General features: G+C 36.1%; 1 protein-coding gene across 8 annotated transcripts in view; it reads right to left on the reverse strand.

The window, feature by feature from the left end:
• Positions 1-19307, reverse strand: part of MCTP1 (multiple C2 and transmembrane domain containing 1) — a 531315-nt gene that overhangs the window by 132942 nt on the left and 379066 nt on the right. The window contains exon 18 of one of the 8 annotated variants that reach the window (XM_047859255.1): positions 13254-13383. The exons of the other annotated variants lie outside the window; for them this stretch is intronic. Coding sequence (XP_047715211.1) covers positions 13321-13383 — 63 coding nt within the window. The 3' untranslated portion in view covers positions 13254-13320. Of the gene's footprint in view, positions 1-13253; positions 13384-19307 lie in introns of those variants that run through there. 8 annotated transcript variants of the gene reach the window in all.

The raw sequence follows: 19307 nt of genomic DNA on the forward strand, positions 1-19307 counted from the left end.
CAACTTCAGCCTCATTTAGTTCAGATAAGAACCGATCCCTTGAAACTGCAGGTCCTTCCCTGTTTGGTATCCTAGCCTGAGCCTTGATTTGGAAGGGGTGGTGAACAGGTGGAGAAAAGGGCTGTCACATGATCTACATTTGTAGCTAATAAGAAGAACATTTTCAGAGTTGAAAAGAGCAGACTAAAGAATAATGATTTTAAACTATTTCTGAATCTGATTAAAACCATCGTGCAAGTCAACTACATTCTTTTACTACAGAATATGTCATTGAATCTTATCATCAGAAAGTCTGAAAAAATTAAGAAAGATTCAAAATCAAATGTGTAACATTAAGAAGTGAAGAAGCCTCCTTACAACATTAACATTAGTTGTCCAGTCTGACCAGTCTGTTCAAAACTTCTTAGTCACTTAGTTACTTCTTCCTGCGCTTCCCCACCCCCAGCCCTGGGGGTTACCCTGTGAGAAAATGACTTCTCTATCTAACCACTTAATGTGAATATTTGTTGTGAACCAGCTGCAGCTCTAATAACCACTGATCCATGGAATCGAAGGTTACTCTGCACAAACAATAAGCTCTCCTTGTTCCTGCAACTGCACTCTGTAACCTTTGCAAGTATTATAAAAAGTAGGCACCATGGATCCCAATGCAATTACAGCCACAAGTTTCTTATGATCAGATTAATTTCAAGCTTCAGTAAAGTAGTTAAAGGTTTATCAACAAAGGTGATAACTGATGACATACAATTGCTCAGACGATGGGGTAGTTTTTCTGCAAAATAAACTAGCTGCACTGTGTTGGCAATTTGGTCAACAGGTAAAACTAAAAATGCTGATGGTTTGAGGTATGTCGACATCGTGGTGACAATCAAAGGTTCGTTTCTTTCCCACATAAATATAATTTTCCATTTTAAGAAATAAAATCACTCAGAAAGAATTTTGTTCAAAGGGTCCCTGAACTAAATAAATCAAGCTCCATTCTCTAAAATCCAAATGAGTTCCTTGGTAGCAAAGGAACACAGGAATGAGTGTTTATAACATGTATTTTTTTGACCACCACAAAAACGTCATGGACCTAGACATTCACAGGTGTGATTTATTACCTCGAAGTAAAATATATTAATAAGATTTTAGTGTAATTAAAATCCATTTCCCTCCTCAGCAAAATAAGACTTTAAGAAAATATAGAACCAGTCAGGTTCTAACCACTTGTGACTCCTGATCTAGAACAGAGCCTGGACACTTAGTGGGCACTCAGTGAGTGTGAGGGAGGAAGGAAGGAAGGAAGGCAGGCAGGAAGGAGAGAACATCAAAATGGGAGAAATACCCCCGCTAAGAAAAGAGAATTATGTCTCTGAAATAAAAGTTATACTTCTAAAAATATCATGTACTATTTTCAACCCATGAATTAGAAATAAAGGTGCGTTTTGGTATGAAACACATGCTCTGCAACTGTTTGAATTAATACATGCTGTCAATTATTCCAAAAAAAAAAAAAAAACAACAACTGAGAAGAGAGGAAGGCAGTGATCTTCATTTTCACTTAAGAAATATATACACGGTGGCATTTTGTTGTATTAGTTTAAAAATAACAAGTACAATAATGCCAGTCCTTCTGGCTTTTAACTGCTTTTAACAGAAATAAGATAAAACGGGTCTAAACTGGTGAAGGTTCTGAGATGCTAACAGCAATCGTCTTGCTGCTTGTGAGAGTGCCTGACTCCTAGAAGCACTTTTTTGTAATATTGCTACACAGTCCTAAAATATTACTCTATATTTTAGAAGACTTGTGTATTTCTTTTTTTATTTGAAGGGCTGTATGAGAAACAAAGCATTATATTTCAGACAAGAGTCCTTATGATTTTCAAGATCCCAGGTTATGCACTCAGCCATTCAGCTGTCTCCCACCTACATGGGGTCACAATGCTAAGAAAAGTCACCTCTGAGCAAAATTGTGAACTTCAAGGCCAAACAACCACATAAATAATCTGTAGGCCACAGACCATCATCAAAGTCTGGAATTTATGCAAATAGTGCTGCTTACATTTAACAGATCTGTAATGGTGTAAGCTTTTCCAGCCTAAATAAACGAGAAAGTGGAGAGCTTTTATGGTGCAAGATTGCTACCTAGAGGCCAAACTGCAGAATAACATACAAAACAATTAGGGTGGGGGGGGGGGGGGAAAGAGGCAAACAGTATTTTATCAGGGCAATGTAAATTATATACTGATAATGAGAGAAATCCAGGAGAATGTAAAGATTGTATAATACACACTGGATGTGTATTGGCAGTTTTTGTTATAAAACCATAATCCAGTTTTAGAGCTTTTATTATTTCCCACTTCTTTCTTTTGAAGGGTTCTTTACCTCCTGAAAAACGTAGTGTTTTTCTGCGGGGCAAATATATTCTGTCTCAATAATGTATTCTAATACCTCCGCACGTATATTGAATATATAGAGAGAGATTCTATGTAGAATCCGTATTGATAATTGTAATTGTTTTTGGTAGAGCAATCAATTACAAAATTTGGAGTAAGTTTCTATGGCTCGAACAAAACTCCTAAGGCAGTGGTGGCTGGGGGAGAGGACAGGTTATACTACATTCTCCCTGACTCTAGATAGTTTTTATAATTCATTTATTCAAAACTATCTACTTCCAATATTTAGAGTAATTTAAAGATTATGTATATTTTTAAACTGTATTTCTTCTTTAAGAAAATACCAAATACTTTGGTTATGAAGCTCAGATGGTAGTTCATCTTACAGTAAAGCAATCTGATTTCCACTGACAAAAAAATGTGATTAACACTGAATTCCCAGTAATTTATTTACCAGCCACAGTTTTTGAAATATTGAGGGTGATTTTTAAAATACAGATCTTTGAAACTATAAGACAAGTTATTAGAAATGCATTTTTCCTTCAACCATAAAGAAATTCCAACTCTAAAGAGAGTAGGTTTCAAAAGTGAATAATATATTATGGTTAAAACACATCAACAATCTGTCACACCATATGTACAAATAAACATATCCTATCATCACTGCACATGCCATAAATGAGGCCAGGGAAACATCTGAAAAGGTAGAGCAAATTCTTCCTCGTACTCTTATAATCACTAAACAACATTGTCAACATTTTCCAAGATATGCATAGAGGAAAGCTATGCTAAGCTATAATACTGCTATTTATATAGTTCAAACATTCTGCTTGCCCATCTGATGAAGAGGTTCCGCACATTCTTAATTTTAAACTCCATTTAGAACATACTCAGTTTGAGGAAGGAAAGAATACTATTCTTTATAATTGGATTTTGGTTTTGAATAATGAAATATTAATTATAATCTATCCTTGAAATATTTAGGAGCAAGAATCTTAGGTGAAATGTGATTAATTCAAGAGTTCAAATATAACAGAATCATAAAGGAAAAATCATTGTAGAGTAACAATATGCTAGTTTATTCTGACTTGTAGCCAACTGCATATAGTTCATCATTTCCCCCAACTAAAGTATGGATTTTAAGCAATTAGATGGTGTAGTAAACATGTGTGATAGCATCCATAACTTTAGAAGGCAGAGTGGTGAAGGCATTAGACTACAGGTGGGTATTCCCCCCTAGTATTAGTGTCTCCTGAGAAGCAAATGTTTTATATATGGTGCTTAACTGTATATAATCATAATATAATTATGCAATGATTAAATGATCTCAATTTTATTTAATCAAGTAGGTAATATCTTTATTAGAAATAGTTTTCTATAATTACATTACTCAGGAGAAATTTTAATAAAGATTGAGGGTAAACCATATAACTTCTAAAAGCAAATTCATAATAAATTTTCTGTGAAATTAATATTTAATTTACCTAACGGTATTTCTCCTCATATAGTTCTCCAGAAATTGGGTTGTTACTTTTGCAACTGATTTATACTTTGTCAGTCAGTATAATGGTGAACAGAATTAGTGAGAATGTTCAGGATGTGTGAGAGAATTATTAATTAAAGGGAAGAAAAAGTTTTTAATTCTTCCCTCTTAGGCAAAATGGATTTTCAAGTCCTTATTATTATTTACCTGAGGTAAATAAATTCATATGTAGAGCTCTAATTCTACCATAACATAATTACAAACCATAATAAAGGGTAAAAATTTTCCTATTGCCTTTAAGAAGGCTTTAGGAACGAAATATAAAGCTGAATAATAAAAATTACATTATGGTTGGTGGATACTTATCCTAAGGCTATTTATCAAAATCAACTCAACTTATTGATCATAAGAAATAGTGCCATTATTCTGTTGGTGTAATTGTAATGCTCATAACGAGGTAGCCTACTATGTTTGTGTACCATTTTAACACGGATTGTGTATCAGAAAAATTGTCCATACAAGCAACAAAACTATTTTTCCTTAGCTCACAGAACTGTATTCACTTTTTTCTTATTTGTGCATTTTCACTGTTCTCATGCTAGACATGAATGAGTCCTAAAACTAAATTCGCATTATCAATATGAATTCTAGACCCATCAGGTCTCTTTCTAGCTGAGGGGATGTTACTTTTATCTTTGCTACATTCTCTGCAGAACTTATTGGTAACATACTTTCAGAAATGCCAGCCAATAAACGACACTAAAATAATTTTCTTTATAAAAGCACAGTGATCTTTGGCACCATTCACTATTTTCAAAGCCAGAAAAGAACAGATAACAAATATATGACTCACAAATTATCAATTATGAAAAATAATCTGGTTCGGAAAGCTGCACTAATGTAAAAAGATGGATTACTTGTCACAAACCAATAAAGGCTATTGTTTGTGAATCCGATATTTGATTTTATCGTTTATGTTAGGCAACTTAAAATGATTTTTAAACCACATTACTTTTTGAAAAAAAAAATTTATAAAGGTGAACACAGGGGTTGGGGGGAGAAGAAACCAGATGTGTAATCTGTCATCCTTGAAGCAATTTATACTCTTACATTGAATCCAGCCTGCAAATTTAAATCGCAAAGACCTGGTCAGCAAGGATGGACGTATTAGAAAGGGCCCTACCATGTTCCAGAGAATGGACAGCAGCAGGAACATTAGTATGACTTTGGTTCTATTTTTCTTTTTAATACGCCATTCTGATGGCAAAAACTTTGCAGCTATGATGCTTTGTTATGCAGAGAAGTTTAAACCCTGTGATTTCAAAGGTAAGTGTGGTTACACTTCTCACGAGGGTACTGGCCTTTGCCTATTTTGTATTACACAGAAAAAAGCACAGTGAGGCTACCAAGCTCAGAAAACCTTTATGACCGATTCTCTTCCAGATTGTTTCATATTTGTAATTTTACAATGAAGACAGAGGTACAATTCTCACCAACCGTGGAGAACATTCTTGGGAGCGGCTAGGGCCAGAAATTTCCTACGTGGTGTTACCTGGGCACCACTTCAGTGCTCTCTCTGCTCTCTGATAAGCCAACTACAACCTTTTACACATGCTTGTGAATTAGGACTTGGGTATCTAAGATAATCAGAATATTTTGTCCACAAGGCCAGTAATAAAATGTGCATATGTTATCTACAGGTGGCTCACTCCCACCCCTAGATAACAGGCTTGATCATCAGATGATACAGGGCACAGATGGGTTTCAGTGACATAAAATATGGCAGACACAGGTAGAGGGTTGCAGGGACCATAATACAGATAGTCAGGAGTAATCCCAAGATTATGATGTGCTCGGATGGGTATCTGGTGGGAAGACTGAAAAATGGTGAAGGAAGGGATGGGTTTAAGGGTAGAAAGGGGTTCGCATCCTAGAGACATTACTGCACAATGAGGCTTTACCATAGACTTCTTCCTGCTCCTCACCCAGTGAAAAAATACTAGAAAACTTGAAATAAACAGAAAAAGGAAGAGACCAAGGGCCTGCTTATAAGCCAAAACATAGTTAAAAAAAAAATTAAGTATTAAACCCTGAATCAACCTCTAACAGCTTGTTTCAGGTGAAGGTCATGAATTTTGCTTGAAGTGGGGCTCATGAGTGTTCTTGGATATCTTCCTACTTGGACTCTGTAAAGAAGTGAAATGAGGTTGGGGGATGGACGTAATTGAGTAACTTATTCAATTATGGCAACTGCTCCTAATGAAGACCTATTACAACTAAGTTTTTAATAGAAAATGTGCTAATTGACTAGGTTGGAGCTCAGAACAAGCATATGGCTAAGATGTTTGATTACCTAGTCTGGTTCCATGTCAGTGATCAACTATAACACTGTAAAAATGAGTGTTTCTATGACAACTACTAAGCTTGCTGACTAAGGAGTGGGTGACCAACTTGATGGATGAGTTTCTCCAAATAATATATGATCCATTATTCCCCCACTATTTAACCTAGAGGCTCATCAGCTGAAGCATGCTTTCTCTTGTCCCTTACTCAAAACATTCATCCTGCTTTCAGCCGTGGCAAAGCTTAAATCAGACTCTTATGTGAAGAATATTGCATAGGATTTCTTTTTTAATTGGAAAGGGCATATATAGCTATGAATCCAATCTCTTCAGAAAAGTGAAGCAAGTCAACACACTCCGACTAGTTCTGAGTCTAACATTCAACCTCATGAGGAGTGACTGTAATAATTTTGGAAGTTTCTGGATAGGGGCAGTCTCTAAGTCAAAGAGAGCCTGTACAGCAACTTTCAGGAGATGGGTAATTCATCACCCACAATTTTAGACAAAAACTTTCTTTTCCAATGTCATTCTAAACTAAAATTCAAAACAGGTGTTTGATGCTAAGGCTGTAACCAAATTATTCCCCCTTATAACCTGCAACTCTGATAAGACTTCCCTCGGAAATATAATGGTTACATAGCCCTTGCACAGCCTTAACAAACCCCTATTTTCTTCTTTCTGCACCATACAATGTGCAGTCTATTTGCACCCATTCAGGACTAAATTACAGATAAAGTTACAGCAAATTTGTTTTCTCAAAAAAGCAGTCAGCCCTAATATCCCTTGAGTAATAAAAGCCTTGTCTTTCATTCAGAACTAGAACTGGCATAATTTTCTCCAAGAAACAAACTCTACTTCCTGCGACAATGGACCTGTTCTTAAAATTCTGAATGGGGTGCAGCTCAATTTGCAGGTGTTCAGGTATAAAGGTAAAAGGGCATTTGACCCCCCAACTGGCAATTGGTGCTGTGGTAGGTAACTTCAGTCTCCTAGTTATATCATTCTATTAGATAAGCTGCCAGAGTTTTCAGCTCTGAATTACAGAGGTAGGCTCAAGTGAATCAATAATTTATACAGATATATCTCATTCGTTCTGATGGTATAAAGATACATACTAACAGCCTGCTGCAGCCACAGAACAAAGCCAGGGAGACATTATTTAAAAAGAAAGACAGAAAAAGAAACCCATTTATCTATGTGAGCGAAAACATTACGTAATAATGACCTAATGGCTTATTAATATTATTTTTCAACCGTTTACACAAATGCTGTGATGAGATAAATCAGCTCTTTATGAATATCAATAAGGCGAATGTTGAACTAACATTTAAAACTTTTGGATTGACTTTAAAACAGAGTGGTATTTTACATGGCAGTACAATAGAAATCATTCGAAAGATTGGTGCACCTGAGAAGTTTACATTCGCTAGCTTAACTAAATCCTTCAAATATTTTATTACTGAATTTCAGTATAAAATTACTCTCTAAAAGATGAGGATCAAATACGTTTAGGGACTGTACACTAAGAGTATTGTTAATATAGCCTTATGCTGTTAATCATTACCTGGGGAAAATTACATAGTGTTTTATTCACTAATACTGTGACATTTTTATTAACTCATAATCCCTGTGCTAACAGTGGTGCATTAAACAAGTTATATTAAGAGGGCAGCAAATATTAAAAATGCCTATTTAAAATTCTTCAATCATGTTAAAGGGAATCCCCTAACACATGGGCTCCTCTAAAGGAAAACAGTACCAAAAACAGTGTGGTTATAATATAAATTAATAATCAATAGCCCAGATAACTTAAACAATATTTCTATAACTTCCTGCTGTCTCGTCCGTAAGAATGAAGGGATTCTGTGATCTAAAAACATGATAAAAATCTGTCCTGGTAACTTTAATTATAAATAGTGACTGTTTCTTGACAGATCTCAAAATTTATGTGAGGACAAGATGCATTAGAAGTTGGTCCCCTGCCCATTTTACCTCTTTCCGTTCAAGGCCGGACATATTGTCTGGCTGGGACACGTGAACCAATTGCATTCAGAAATGGCTTAAGAAGACTGTGTGCAAAATTAATTAAGGCAGTGGATCCAATGAGAAAGAAGATAGCAATTAGAGGTAATACTCAGGTACCCTATTTTCCTCCACACAGAGAAATGATCTTTTCCCTTCTTTTCCAGGCAAACTCCTTTGGAAATACAGCAGATGATAAAATTCTGAAAGAAAATAAAAACACACGCAAGAGAGAAAACAAGAGTGAAAGCGAGAGCGAGAGTGAGAGAGAGAGAGAGACTAATGCAGTGGTCTCTACCACAAGTCCTTAAGCTTTTATATGCGATACTCTGGGGCTGCCTGCTGTAACCAGTTAACATTTCTGGCCTTCCAAGAAAATATAACTAGTCCCTTAAAGTAGAGAGAGGAAGAAGAAATAATGGAGTGTCCCATTTCTGACAGTCAAGAGGGAAAGGAGAGAAATGTTCCCACACTGATCTCATTAAGATGACGAGAATAATGAGTGTGAATCTTATGTATGAATCTCCTAGTAGATAGAGGAGGGCATAAATGTATCCCACATTCACTCCTTTATGATGCCTGATATACTACATTTATTCTTAGCTTCATCTGATACTACTGTTGGGGGCTTCTGTTACAATATTACAGCTTTAACTTCAAGTTTTGCCGCTGAAGTCATCTGAGTCAGTCATTCAACACAGCTTTATTGAGTGTGCATGAAAACGGGGAAGATCTGTTAATGGCAACTGAAATGCATCTCAAGCAGAACAGCCTGAATTTATTTCCTGTCACTGGTTCTAGTAATGGATTAAAAATACTGACAAATGGCATTTTTCAGTTTATAATCTATTTTATTTCCTAGCTCCTTAAACTTAGGTTAAACATTCTACTCGATTAGAAATAGAACCCTGGTATTATTAAATACGTCTAAATATTATTAAATATTTTTGGAGGAAGACTCATGCATTTTCCGCAAACACTGACGAGACATTTTCTTTGTGATTTGTTTCTCTTCCTTAGACCTAATGTAAGATATTTTCAAATAATAATTTTAAGTTATATCAGTTTTCAAGATTGGTATACATTCTGGAAGGGGACATAGCTCTCAGAAACAAAAACCTGTGCTCTGGTTGTGTATGTCGTTCAAGCCTAAATGATCCACGGGCCCTTGTACTTAAGGACTTCAAAGCATTTCATAGAGATGATTTAATTTAGCTTTCTTCACTCCAATAACTTTAATAGCAATAAATTGGGGCACCAAGCTTACAGCACATAATTTATATAATGAAGAGGACAACCCCCTTACAAATTCTAACGCTATCTCAAAATACGCCCAAATTATTATTTTAGTACTTCTAGTACGTTGTGAAGGGATATGCTATCCTATCATATTACTTAATGACAGGCTAGAAAAATTTTGATCCACAGAATTTTGAAGGACATTTAGGATGAGAGCAATCAATGAAGCTGGATCACCAATTTTTCTAAATAACTCAAAATACATACACTTTTTTTCTTGGCATTTATTTAGTCTAATGAACACTTACACCATGGACAGCTTCATCTTAGCTACCATTAAATCAATACGAATCAATATAGATAGTTTAAACTGTTTAAGCAACTCAGTGACAATATATGTTTGAAACCTGGAAAATATATTCTTAATGAGTCTACATTTACTTTTGGGAATAAGTAATTTATACCGCTTGGAGGCCAAGTGACATTACTTGTCTAAAATGTGCCTCACTTAGACACACAGTGAACCCTTTAAGAGTTCTTTATTACTGTGCACTCGTCTCTGCAGTGGTTTGAGGAGTGGTGTACATGACCCCGACCAATGGAAAAGTTCATTAAAATATAAGATACACACTTATTAACTTCAGGAATAATACTAACTAAAGTGAACACGGCTTTACTGTTTCCAGTAGGCAATGCCAGCCCTCTCAGATGAACACATTCCTTAACAGGGAATACCAAGGACTGGGAGTCCAATTTTATACTCTTAGAACTCTACAAGACAACGTCAGACATTTGGTTTTCCTTAATTAAGAACATTCAACATATAAAGTTCAGGATAGAGAGACAGATCTATCTGTATTTCTCTCTCTGCCCCCCTTTTTTTTTAAAGTGTATTTATTTATTTTGAGGGAGAGAGAGAGAGAGAAAGAGAGGGAGGGAGGGGCAGAGAGAGAATCCCAAGCAGCCTCTGTACTGCCAGCACGGAGCTGGACACAGGGCTCGAACCCACAAACCGTGAGATCATGACCTGAGCCCAAATCAAGAATCAGACAGACGTTTAACTGACTGAGTCACCCAGGAGCCCCTCTCTCTCTGCCCTTCTTATCTTTTCAATGTTGCTGTCTTGAAGGATCTACTCCCCACGACTGGGGGAGAAGGAGAGTGCCTCAGTAATTTCCTCTACCGCAAAACGGTCTCCAAGCTCCCTTCCAAGTGTAACATTCTGTCACTTCATCTGCGCCCTTCAGAGCCCCACAGAATCTAGGCCCCTTGCCTTTGCCATGAGGCAGGTGCTCTATGTTGAAGGTAGGACTGGGATAGGTGTGTTGCTGGCATCCTGAGCACCAAGCCATGATTGCACCGAATCTCCTTCCTACATGCAATGTTTCCATTCTGCAGCTAGTACTCTATAAAGGAATTGATTAGGTTTGTTAGTGGCTATATGTCATTATTTATGACATTGCTACTATCGGGAAGTGTGTTCCAAAGTCCAAGTAACTATTTTACAAAACAGACTTTTCCATCTTATTTGGAGATGGGAACCCTATATGAAGAATATTTAGTCTTAACTACACTAACCAAGCCAATCAAGATTTAAGACTTAGAAACTATGGCATGAGTCTCTTATTCTGATAATATTTTTAAAAATGAAAGGAATAGGATACAGCCGGAGAAGCTGATAGAACCTGGGTTAAATGTCTCTTCGATAAACACCAGCCTGCTGGAGGAGGCATGCAAGAGGCTCTTGCAATGGAAGAACCAATTCTATTTAAAATAATTTAAATGCAACCAGACAAATTTTCAATATTGCCACCTAACCAGGAAAAGTGAACCCTGGCATCTGAACTTCTGCATTTATAAATTAATTTTCTCTGAGTAGCAGTCACCACTTTACTATTACTGTTTCAAAACGTAGCACCTCTTTTATACAACCTCATTAATCTGTGGACAATTAATGGACTACTTTTAAGACTGGCAATCTATTATTTTAAATTAAATCTTAAATATGTCTTTAACTAAGAAAAATAATATTTAATCCACCCACATTTTACGACAAAACTGAATGATAGATTCTTTTTCTCAAACATGTAAGCATTGCCTGAAATCTGCTTGACGAGAAATGTATAGAATCCTAACAACAGAAAATGCACTAGAATTATGTGTGTAGAGCTAAGTGGGATATAAAACATCATATATTTATGTACTATTGATAAATTGGAATAGTTCCAGTTTTGGGATTCCTATGCGGAACTAGATAACTTGACGTGCAGAATAGCCAGTAAAACATGTATCTTCACCATTTTAAATGACTTTCCTATTCTACAACCTTTTTCCTTCCCTTCCAATGAAGATCTAATAGGTAATCAAGCCTAATGAAGTATGCTTTTATATCTCAGACATAATGATATTCATTTAAGAATATAAAGATTATCTACTAGTCATAAATACAGTGCAATGTATAGACAAAACCCATCAAACCCTCATAATGATGGAGGTCGTATTACTTAGGCCAGAATTAATGTTCACCCCACTTCTCCATTTCAGTGAAGCACAACAATGTACCCTTGGAATTGATGTAAAGAAGAAAACTCTCGTATGGGTTTCATAAGGGCAAGATTCAATTCTTTACTCTCTACAAAGCTAAACAAAATCTTTCCTTTAATTGGACTCTAATATAGTCAATAATTTCATACAGAGATCACAAATTTTCTTTCTCCAGACTGGATTACCTATGGGAATAATCTTTATTATATGCAAACTACAGAAAATCCAAACTAGACTTCACTACCAAGAGTATGAAAATAAACAGAGTTAAGCTCATGTGAAACCTCATTTACAGTATGTATCCTCAAAGCGGGGCAATATGACATCCAAGGGGGCAAAAATTGGCTCTTAGGGGAGAATAAAAGAAACTTAGATATTACAATGATTTGTGCCCCTCCAAAACTCAACATTGTCTGAGATAATCGTATTCCTTAGCATTTATTTTCTCTCATTTAATGAAAATTTTCTTCTTAGGAGGTTGAATATGGAAAAAAAAACCCACTGAGAAACACTGATTTAATATAAAATGAAAACCAAGTTTTATCTCTTAACATCTCTTTTTTCCATTCTTAAAATCAGAGTTGCCTTTCATTTTCATCCAAATATCTACTGACACTTTAATGTAATTTCCATCTTTTCTTGCTTGTTAGTTTTTCTCTGATTTTCTCTTCATTATGTCCCTTTGAGCCAATAGCTGGTGACTGGTGTGAATGTGAGAAATGGTTGCTCTTTCATCTTTACTCTCTTACTGATCTCTCATGTTACCACTTGCTGAGTGTTGGACCTCTGTCATCACAGCCCAGGAGAAGGTGCAACATGGAGTCAAAACTCACACACCTACTGTGGCAAGACTGACTACTGGGTCTATATCCAATTCTGACTGTAGTAGTCAAATGTGGTAAAATGGTGGCAGGAGAAAGAGCAACAAAAAAGCAGAAATAACTTTCTTAACAATATTTCAGGTCAGCTTTTCCCTCGGTAAATTAACACACTCATAATTCTAAGGTATATCGTCATAACTGGTCAAAATAGAAAAATGTCACAACGGAAAGCACTTTACTCCTATTTCTTCATATTTACCTGATACATAGGGGCATGGAAATATGTGTCGAGTAAACTTACGGACTCAAGTATATTAGTGACTGCATTTCTCTTATAATTTACAATCTTTCAGAAGAGTTATTACTTTACAAAATTTTAGTAAAATAAATTATATAATTATCTCTTTCATTTAAACGTTTTTCTTTGCAAAACACTTTCCATAATAATATTTCACGATAGAACATGGCTTGCTCTTTTGTCCTGGACAGTTTCAATTGAAGCCGGAAGGTAGAAAGCTCTTCTGAGGACGAATATCCTCAGTTGGTTTAGGAATCTGAGGATGGAGAGTGATCTCATTACTTTATAATTTTTGATCATTAGTCAACTCAGTTATAAAGTCTGGACCAACCAACATATTTTCAAAGGCTCTCACAAAGGTCTTGAGGCTGACACTACCTGATAAGTAATGCCTGAGGTGAAATGGCCTAGCACCCACAGAGCCAGGAGGAGACCACACTGAGGCATCGGCACCCCCTCCTGTCCCAGCTTTCATTGCTTGAACTATGAAGATTCACAAGAAGTCTAATTGCTGAATTCAAAAAGGTATCACAGTTATGTTCGTGATGTTAGCAGTTTATATTTGATTATAATATAGTACAATAGCACTATACCTGAGGAAAAGTGAAATAGTTTTATTTTCCCCAAATCACTCAAGGAAGAATGTATCCCCAGATTATAGCATTTTACTACTTCCTACTTTTGAATACAAAGGAGAGTAAAGATAATAGAAAATATGTGTTTGACATGCTCTAAGAATTAAATTCTTCTTGTAAATAGACAATAAAATTTAAGAGGAATAAGCTTTTCGGAGAGTAGTAGACTCAGTGTCTTATGTGATTATCTCCCTCCAAAGAGCAGGAGGCCATTTTGCCGATATCTATTAAAATAAACAACAAAAAAAGGGTGCTGGCAATATTTAAAGAGAGCTATGCACGAATTTGAGGAAGTGCTGCCTTTGTAGATGTAAGAGATAAAACACAAAAGAGAAAGACTACACATTTAAATAGATCTATAAACTAAGCTAGAGCAACACTCCTCAAGAAGGATTCGAGAAATCTAGTCAAAATGCTTTGTCCCATTAATATCTGATTTGCTACATTTCCTAAGATTCACAGTTGATTTTAGCTAATTGTGATCAATCTTCAAACTCAACTCACTTCTAAATTTTGATCTTTGAGGGGCTTTTATATAATTGCAAAATTTATACGCAATGCTTTGGCATCGCTTAAGAGAACCTAACTTTTTATTGTCCAATACTTGAAAAAAATTTTCTTCCTTGGAATTCAGATAAATTTAGGAGAAAAATGTGTGTTTTGAGTATCGACTTAAAAGTGTCAGTGTGTCCCCATGAATTGGGCATACGATCTATTTTCTGAAAAGGAAACTGCAGTACTGGAACCTTCTAAGTGTCAATAGTCTTTGATTTTGTAAAAGGAATTTTGGGTAATTTTGGAGATATACAATCTTCTAAATTGATGAAATTCTATATAGGCTTTCTTGTTTCCTCACACATTTGGGAAGGAAGCATTTAATGTACCTTTAAAATTTGTGTAAATTAGATTGGAAGTATTGTTTAGTAAACAATAAATGTTTATGTCAGAGGATAGCATAAGTGAAGAAGGATGGACAGAAGGGCTTGGAAATTTAGATTTATATAATTTTAGGAAAATTAAAGAATGCAAGGATAGGAAGGAACAAGAGTTATAGATCATTTTGCTTTAGTACTTGTTTCTCTGATTTTTGAGGGTCCTTCTGTTTTGTTGTTGCAGGGAAAATAACAACAATTACATCTGGAACATTTCCAGTTTTCCTGCTTAGCACTAAAAAAATAATTGTAGCAACACCAACAAAAGCTTCTATACAAATCATTTGAAAATCGCCATAGATTTGAAGCATACTTTTGTTGGTATGCTACTGCTGTTGTCTCTTAGAGTTTTAAAGTAGAAATTTCTGTTGGGATCTTAAAGTTACCTTTCCTGTGTCCAGTACAATCACCCTATATAGCTCACTAACAGGAACGCTAAGATTTGAATTACAGGGGATGTAGATATGCCTTTGTTTGCACATTGATGTTTCTTCTTAAGCAATGCTCCTCTCTTGGTCCTTGAACGTGAAGGCCACTTAAAATGTCCTCATTGTTGTAATAACTTTTAGAAAAATCCATATGTTGTTTAATAGCAGCAGGCTTTCTACACAGAAAATACCTGATAAGGTATCCTCATGAGCCTATTGTCTTCAGATCATTGCATTGTATTCCCGTGGCCTCTGCAAGTTCAGTTCCTCCTCCCTTGCTTGTGCTTCCTCCATTTTTTAAAAAAATCATTTGGCTACACAGAGCTGCCTCATGTCATTCTCTGCATACATCATCTCTGTTTTTTCTCTTTTCCTGCATAATGGCCCAGCTTTTCTGAGAGTAGCTGTTGTCCCGAGTGTGATCCTTTACTAAAATGGGGATTGAATGAAGGTGAAGCACAAATTATCTGGACGCAAAGGAAAACCAGGCATTTGAAAAGGACCCAGAAAGGAACGAGTAATGAACCAGAGTGGCCTCGATGAATTGCTGTAGAGGGAATTCTCAGTTCTGACACAAAAGGAACACATGGATACCAAGGAAAACCAGGGGTGGGGGGGTGGGCAGAATCTCAGTAGGAAGCCTGCCTCATAGGCTGGTCAGCACAGAGGGTTGAAGCCAGTAGCCTTCCAGATAGCAACAGAAACAAATGCATTTTATGAGTAACAGTTAAAAATTCAAACATGCCGGTTCTGGGACACAAGATACTTGGAAGGGTTGACATCCCTTCATAATTCATGTTCATTGTTCCTCTAAGTAAAATATGTGTCTCCCTATAGTTATTCTGTTAGGAATTGTACTTTAAAGGCAAGAGGACATTTTTGATAATGCACATCTTAAACTTTTCATTAAACTACCAAATTTAAATTCTACCTTTTTGTGCACTCTGACATTTTTGTCTGGCATTTTCATTAATTTTGCGACATACATAAATGTAGCTGAAATGTTAACTGATCAATACTTTGTCTCTCTCATGTAGCACTAGCACTCCATTCCCTAAGGACCACACAGCAGAACAGAAATTAAATGTGTAAAATATCAAATGTTAATGTTAAACACAGCGGCACTTACTGTATAACGACAGAAAAGGCTAAAACAATTCCAAATGGACAGATGGTACCACAAATTATCTACAATCACATTTAAAGATTAAAGTTTGTCCTGTAAAATAATTCTTTGACGCACACTGAAGTGTGTCCTTTTACTGATAGCTCAGTTGTCCAATTATTTTTGTGCTCATTACAGTGAGAAATGACAGTACTGAAGAGAAAGAGAGAGTGCGCACTCCGTTTTTTTTTTCCACGTTGCACCCACTGACATCCGCAAGAACACAAATGTCTGGTCAAGAGCCTGATGAAAATTAGGCCCAATTTATGAGACATTTCCACGTCTGCAATAGATGATTCCAAAAGACAAGCAGGGCCTTCTGCGCCACATACGTCTGTGTTTGCTCTCAGGCATACAATATTCATAGTAAAATTTAAAAACCTAATTCATAGCACACAAAAACAAGGACATTCCCAGGAACATGTTTGCTTATGTTTTATCCCTCGCCTCCCTGGCCGACCGCAGCTTTGTGTCGTCAGCCGGCTCTAGCGTCTTCCCAGAGCACACAGGTAGTGCCAAAGGGGCCGGAACCTCTCTAGCCCTACGTTTCTTAGGCTTTCCCCTTTAACTGACATTGGGACAAAAAGATCATTGTCTTTCCATTTTGGTTTCGTTATTCTACATTTGTTTTTGGATAGGAAATTAGAAAAGAAAAAGAAAATGGAATAAAAAAAAAAAAGGCTCTTAAACATTATAAAGTTTACTGATCTGGGCCTAAAACCAAGCCACATAATGGTACAAATGCATGTGCTCCGTGAAGCAGCTGCATTTATGAAAAAGTGGGCCAAGTGGAACCAATATTATAATAATAGACCCGAGATCCATCAACAGGGAATGATGGGAACAATATGTTTGTAACAATGGGGTGCTGCTCATACTCTTCTCCTAATGGAAAGCAGTTCTTTTCAATAAACTGGCCTAAAAAGGCTCTGGTTATGCAACGAGATCTTTGAAACATTTCATTTTTAAATATATCACTTAATATCTTTAAGATGGATAAAAATCCTACAATTTTTTTCTTCTGAATTGTTATGATACTTAGATTATAAGGTACATATTTTAAAAGCTCTTTTAGAAAGAAAAAAATATCTGTTATGTGGCTTTGGGTAAGGTTCTTTTCTGTGCCTCAGTGTTTTCCTCTGCACATTGGGAAAATAATAGTATCTACTTTGTAGATTGTTTTTAGGTTATTGGGAGTATTAAATTCATGTATTCATGAAAAGCACTTTTGTGCATTAGTGTCTGTAAAACAGTTTCCTGGTACATAAAGGCTTAATAAGTATTGGTTGTTATTATTATATAGAGGATTATTATATTATTATTTATAGGACTATGAAATAGTTTAGAATTTAAATGAAAAGTCCAAGGAAAGCATTAGGCTATGTCTATCATCATTTAATAACTAGCTCTATTAGAGCAAAGCCTTATATGTCTGGCATCATTGGAGAAGAGTTTCTTCACTTAAGAACAAAAAATTTCACATTGATTGACTGGTTTATTGGTTGGTCTGTTGATCTGGATGCCCATTTATATTGGGAGCCTACCAAGTACTAGATACTCTGCAGGTGATGCTGGACCACCAGGGTAGAAAAGGCAGGGCCCCCCTTCTCATGGTATGCCCAGCTCAGGTCTAGATAAATGAAGTTCAGTTTTGTTGTTCGTTATTTTAATCACATTCAGTAGAGTGTAACTCAGGGCTTGTATTCAACAAACTTGTCAATGTTATCATTTCTTCTCAAAAGTACTCTTCTTGCACATTCACATTGCGACTTGTGAGGCCTCTTCTCGCCATTCGTGTCTGCAGACCCTTATCCCACCTTTACTGTGGCCTCCCCCTCCTTTTTTGCAAGCATCTCGCATTCAGTTTGTGTTTTGTAGGATGAAGGCTGTTGGAAACTGACTACCAGCTGAGAGAGATATTATAATCTGTCTTTCCCAGTGAACTTGGATACCCTTACAGTGAAACCACTCAAGTGTTATCATGTACATGTACCTAAGTGTCTCAGAATTTCAGCACCTGATTTTTGTTAATCAAAGGAAACTGTGAAAAAAGCCTGCCATCTTGAATTCGTTTTACGTCAGTGACCTCTAGAAGAGAAAGTTTATGAAGACTTATACAATACATTGTAACATTAAAGCATTCCGAATGAATGTTCCTGAACAAATGACATAACTGTATAGATTCCCCTGTTTTCAAATTTCACAAACAGTTGTGCAGGATGACTTTGGAAGGAGCGAATCAAAGATGGCATCATGGCATTTTTGGGAGAATATTACTGCGTCTGTTATAAGGGCCCATGGAACCTGGAAGTAATGGCATTAAATATACATAGAAACTCAGTATGTCAGTTTTTCCTCATTAATATCAAAGTGTCTCTATGATAGTGAAAAATCATAATCCAGTTTGCTTAACAGTACCCCAATGTATTTATTATGTGGAAGAGCTAACTAAAAGTGTATTGACAGAGGAAGATTTTCTTTTCCCAAACTTAATGATGATGGCAACTGCTTTCTTTAAGGAGACAACAACTTGTCTATGGGAAGCAGGCTGCCTAACTTTCTGGTAACTTACAACACAAAGGGACATACACACTCTTTGTTCCATGTGCTCAGACATTAATGAAAGTCCTATACAAGGCCTGAGAGGAGGACAGAGCTCAAAGTGCTAAACAGATGTGCAGACACTCATTTGAATGGTAATACTAAAATGTTGATTTGTTACTATAATTAAGGCTCTTCTTATGAGCTCCATCATCATAAAGTCATATTCTGCTAAACTGGAAACTATAAGAAAGCCTAAGGTACTCATCTTCTAACAAATATGACGATAAAATAAAGGATTTCAGAAGAAGGACTCTACTTAAACTTCAAACTGAAATCCTGAATAAGCAAAACTAACGTGAGAGCGGAAAATCCCAGCTAAAGCACAGAGGAAAGTATTCTCTCAGATTTTCTGGCTTTGCTAGTTGGTCTCATCAGCAGTTTTTAAATAACCAAAGTAAAAGGCTACAAGATGAACA

This window comes from Prionailurus viverrinus, chromosome A1 (genome assembly GCF_022837055.1).
Source record: "Prionailurus viverrinus isolate Anna chromosome A1, UM_Priviv_1.0, whole genome shotgun sequence".
NCBI lineage: Eukaryota > Metazoa > Chordata > Mammalia > Carnivora > Felidae > Prionailurus > Prionailurus viverrinus.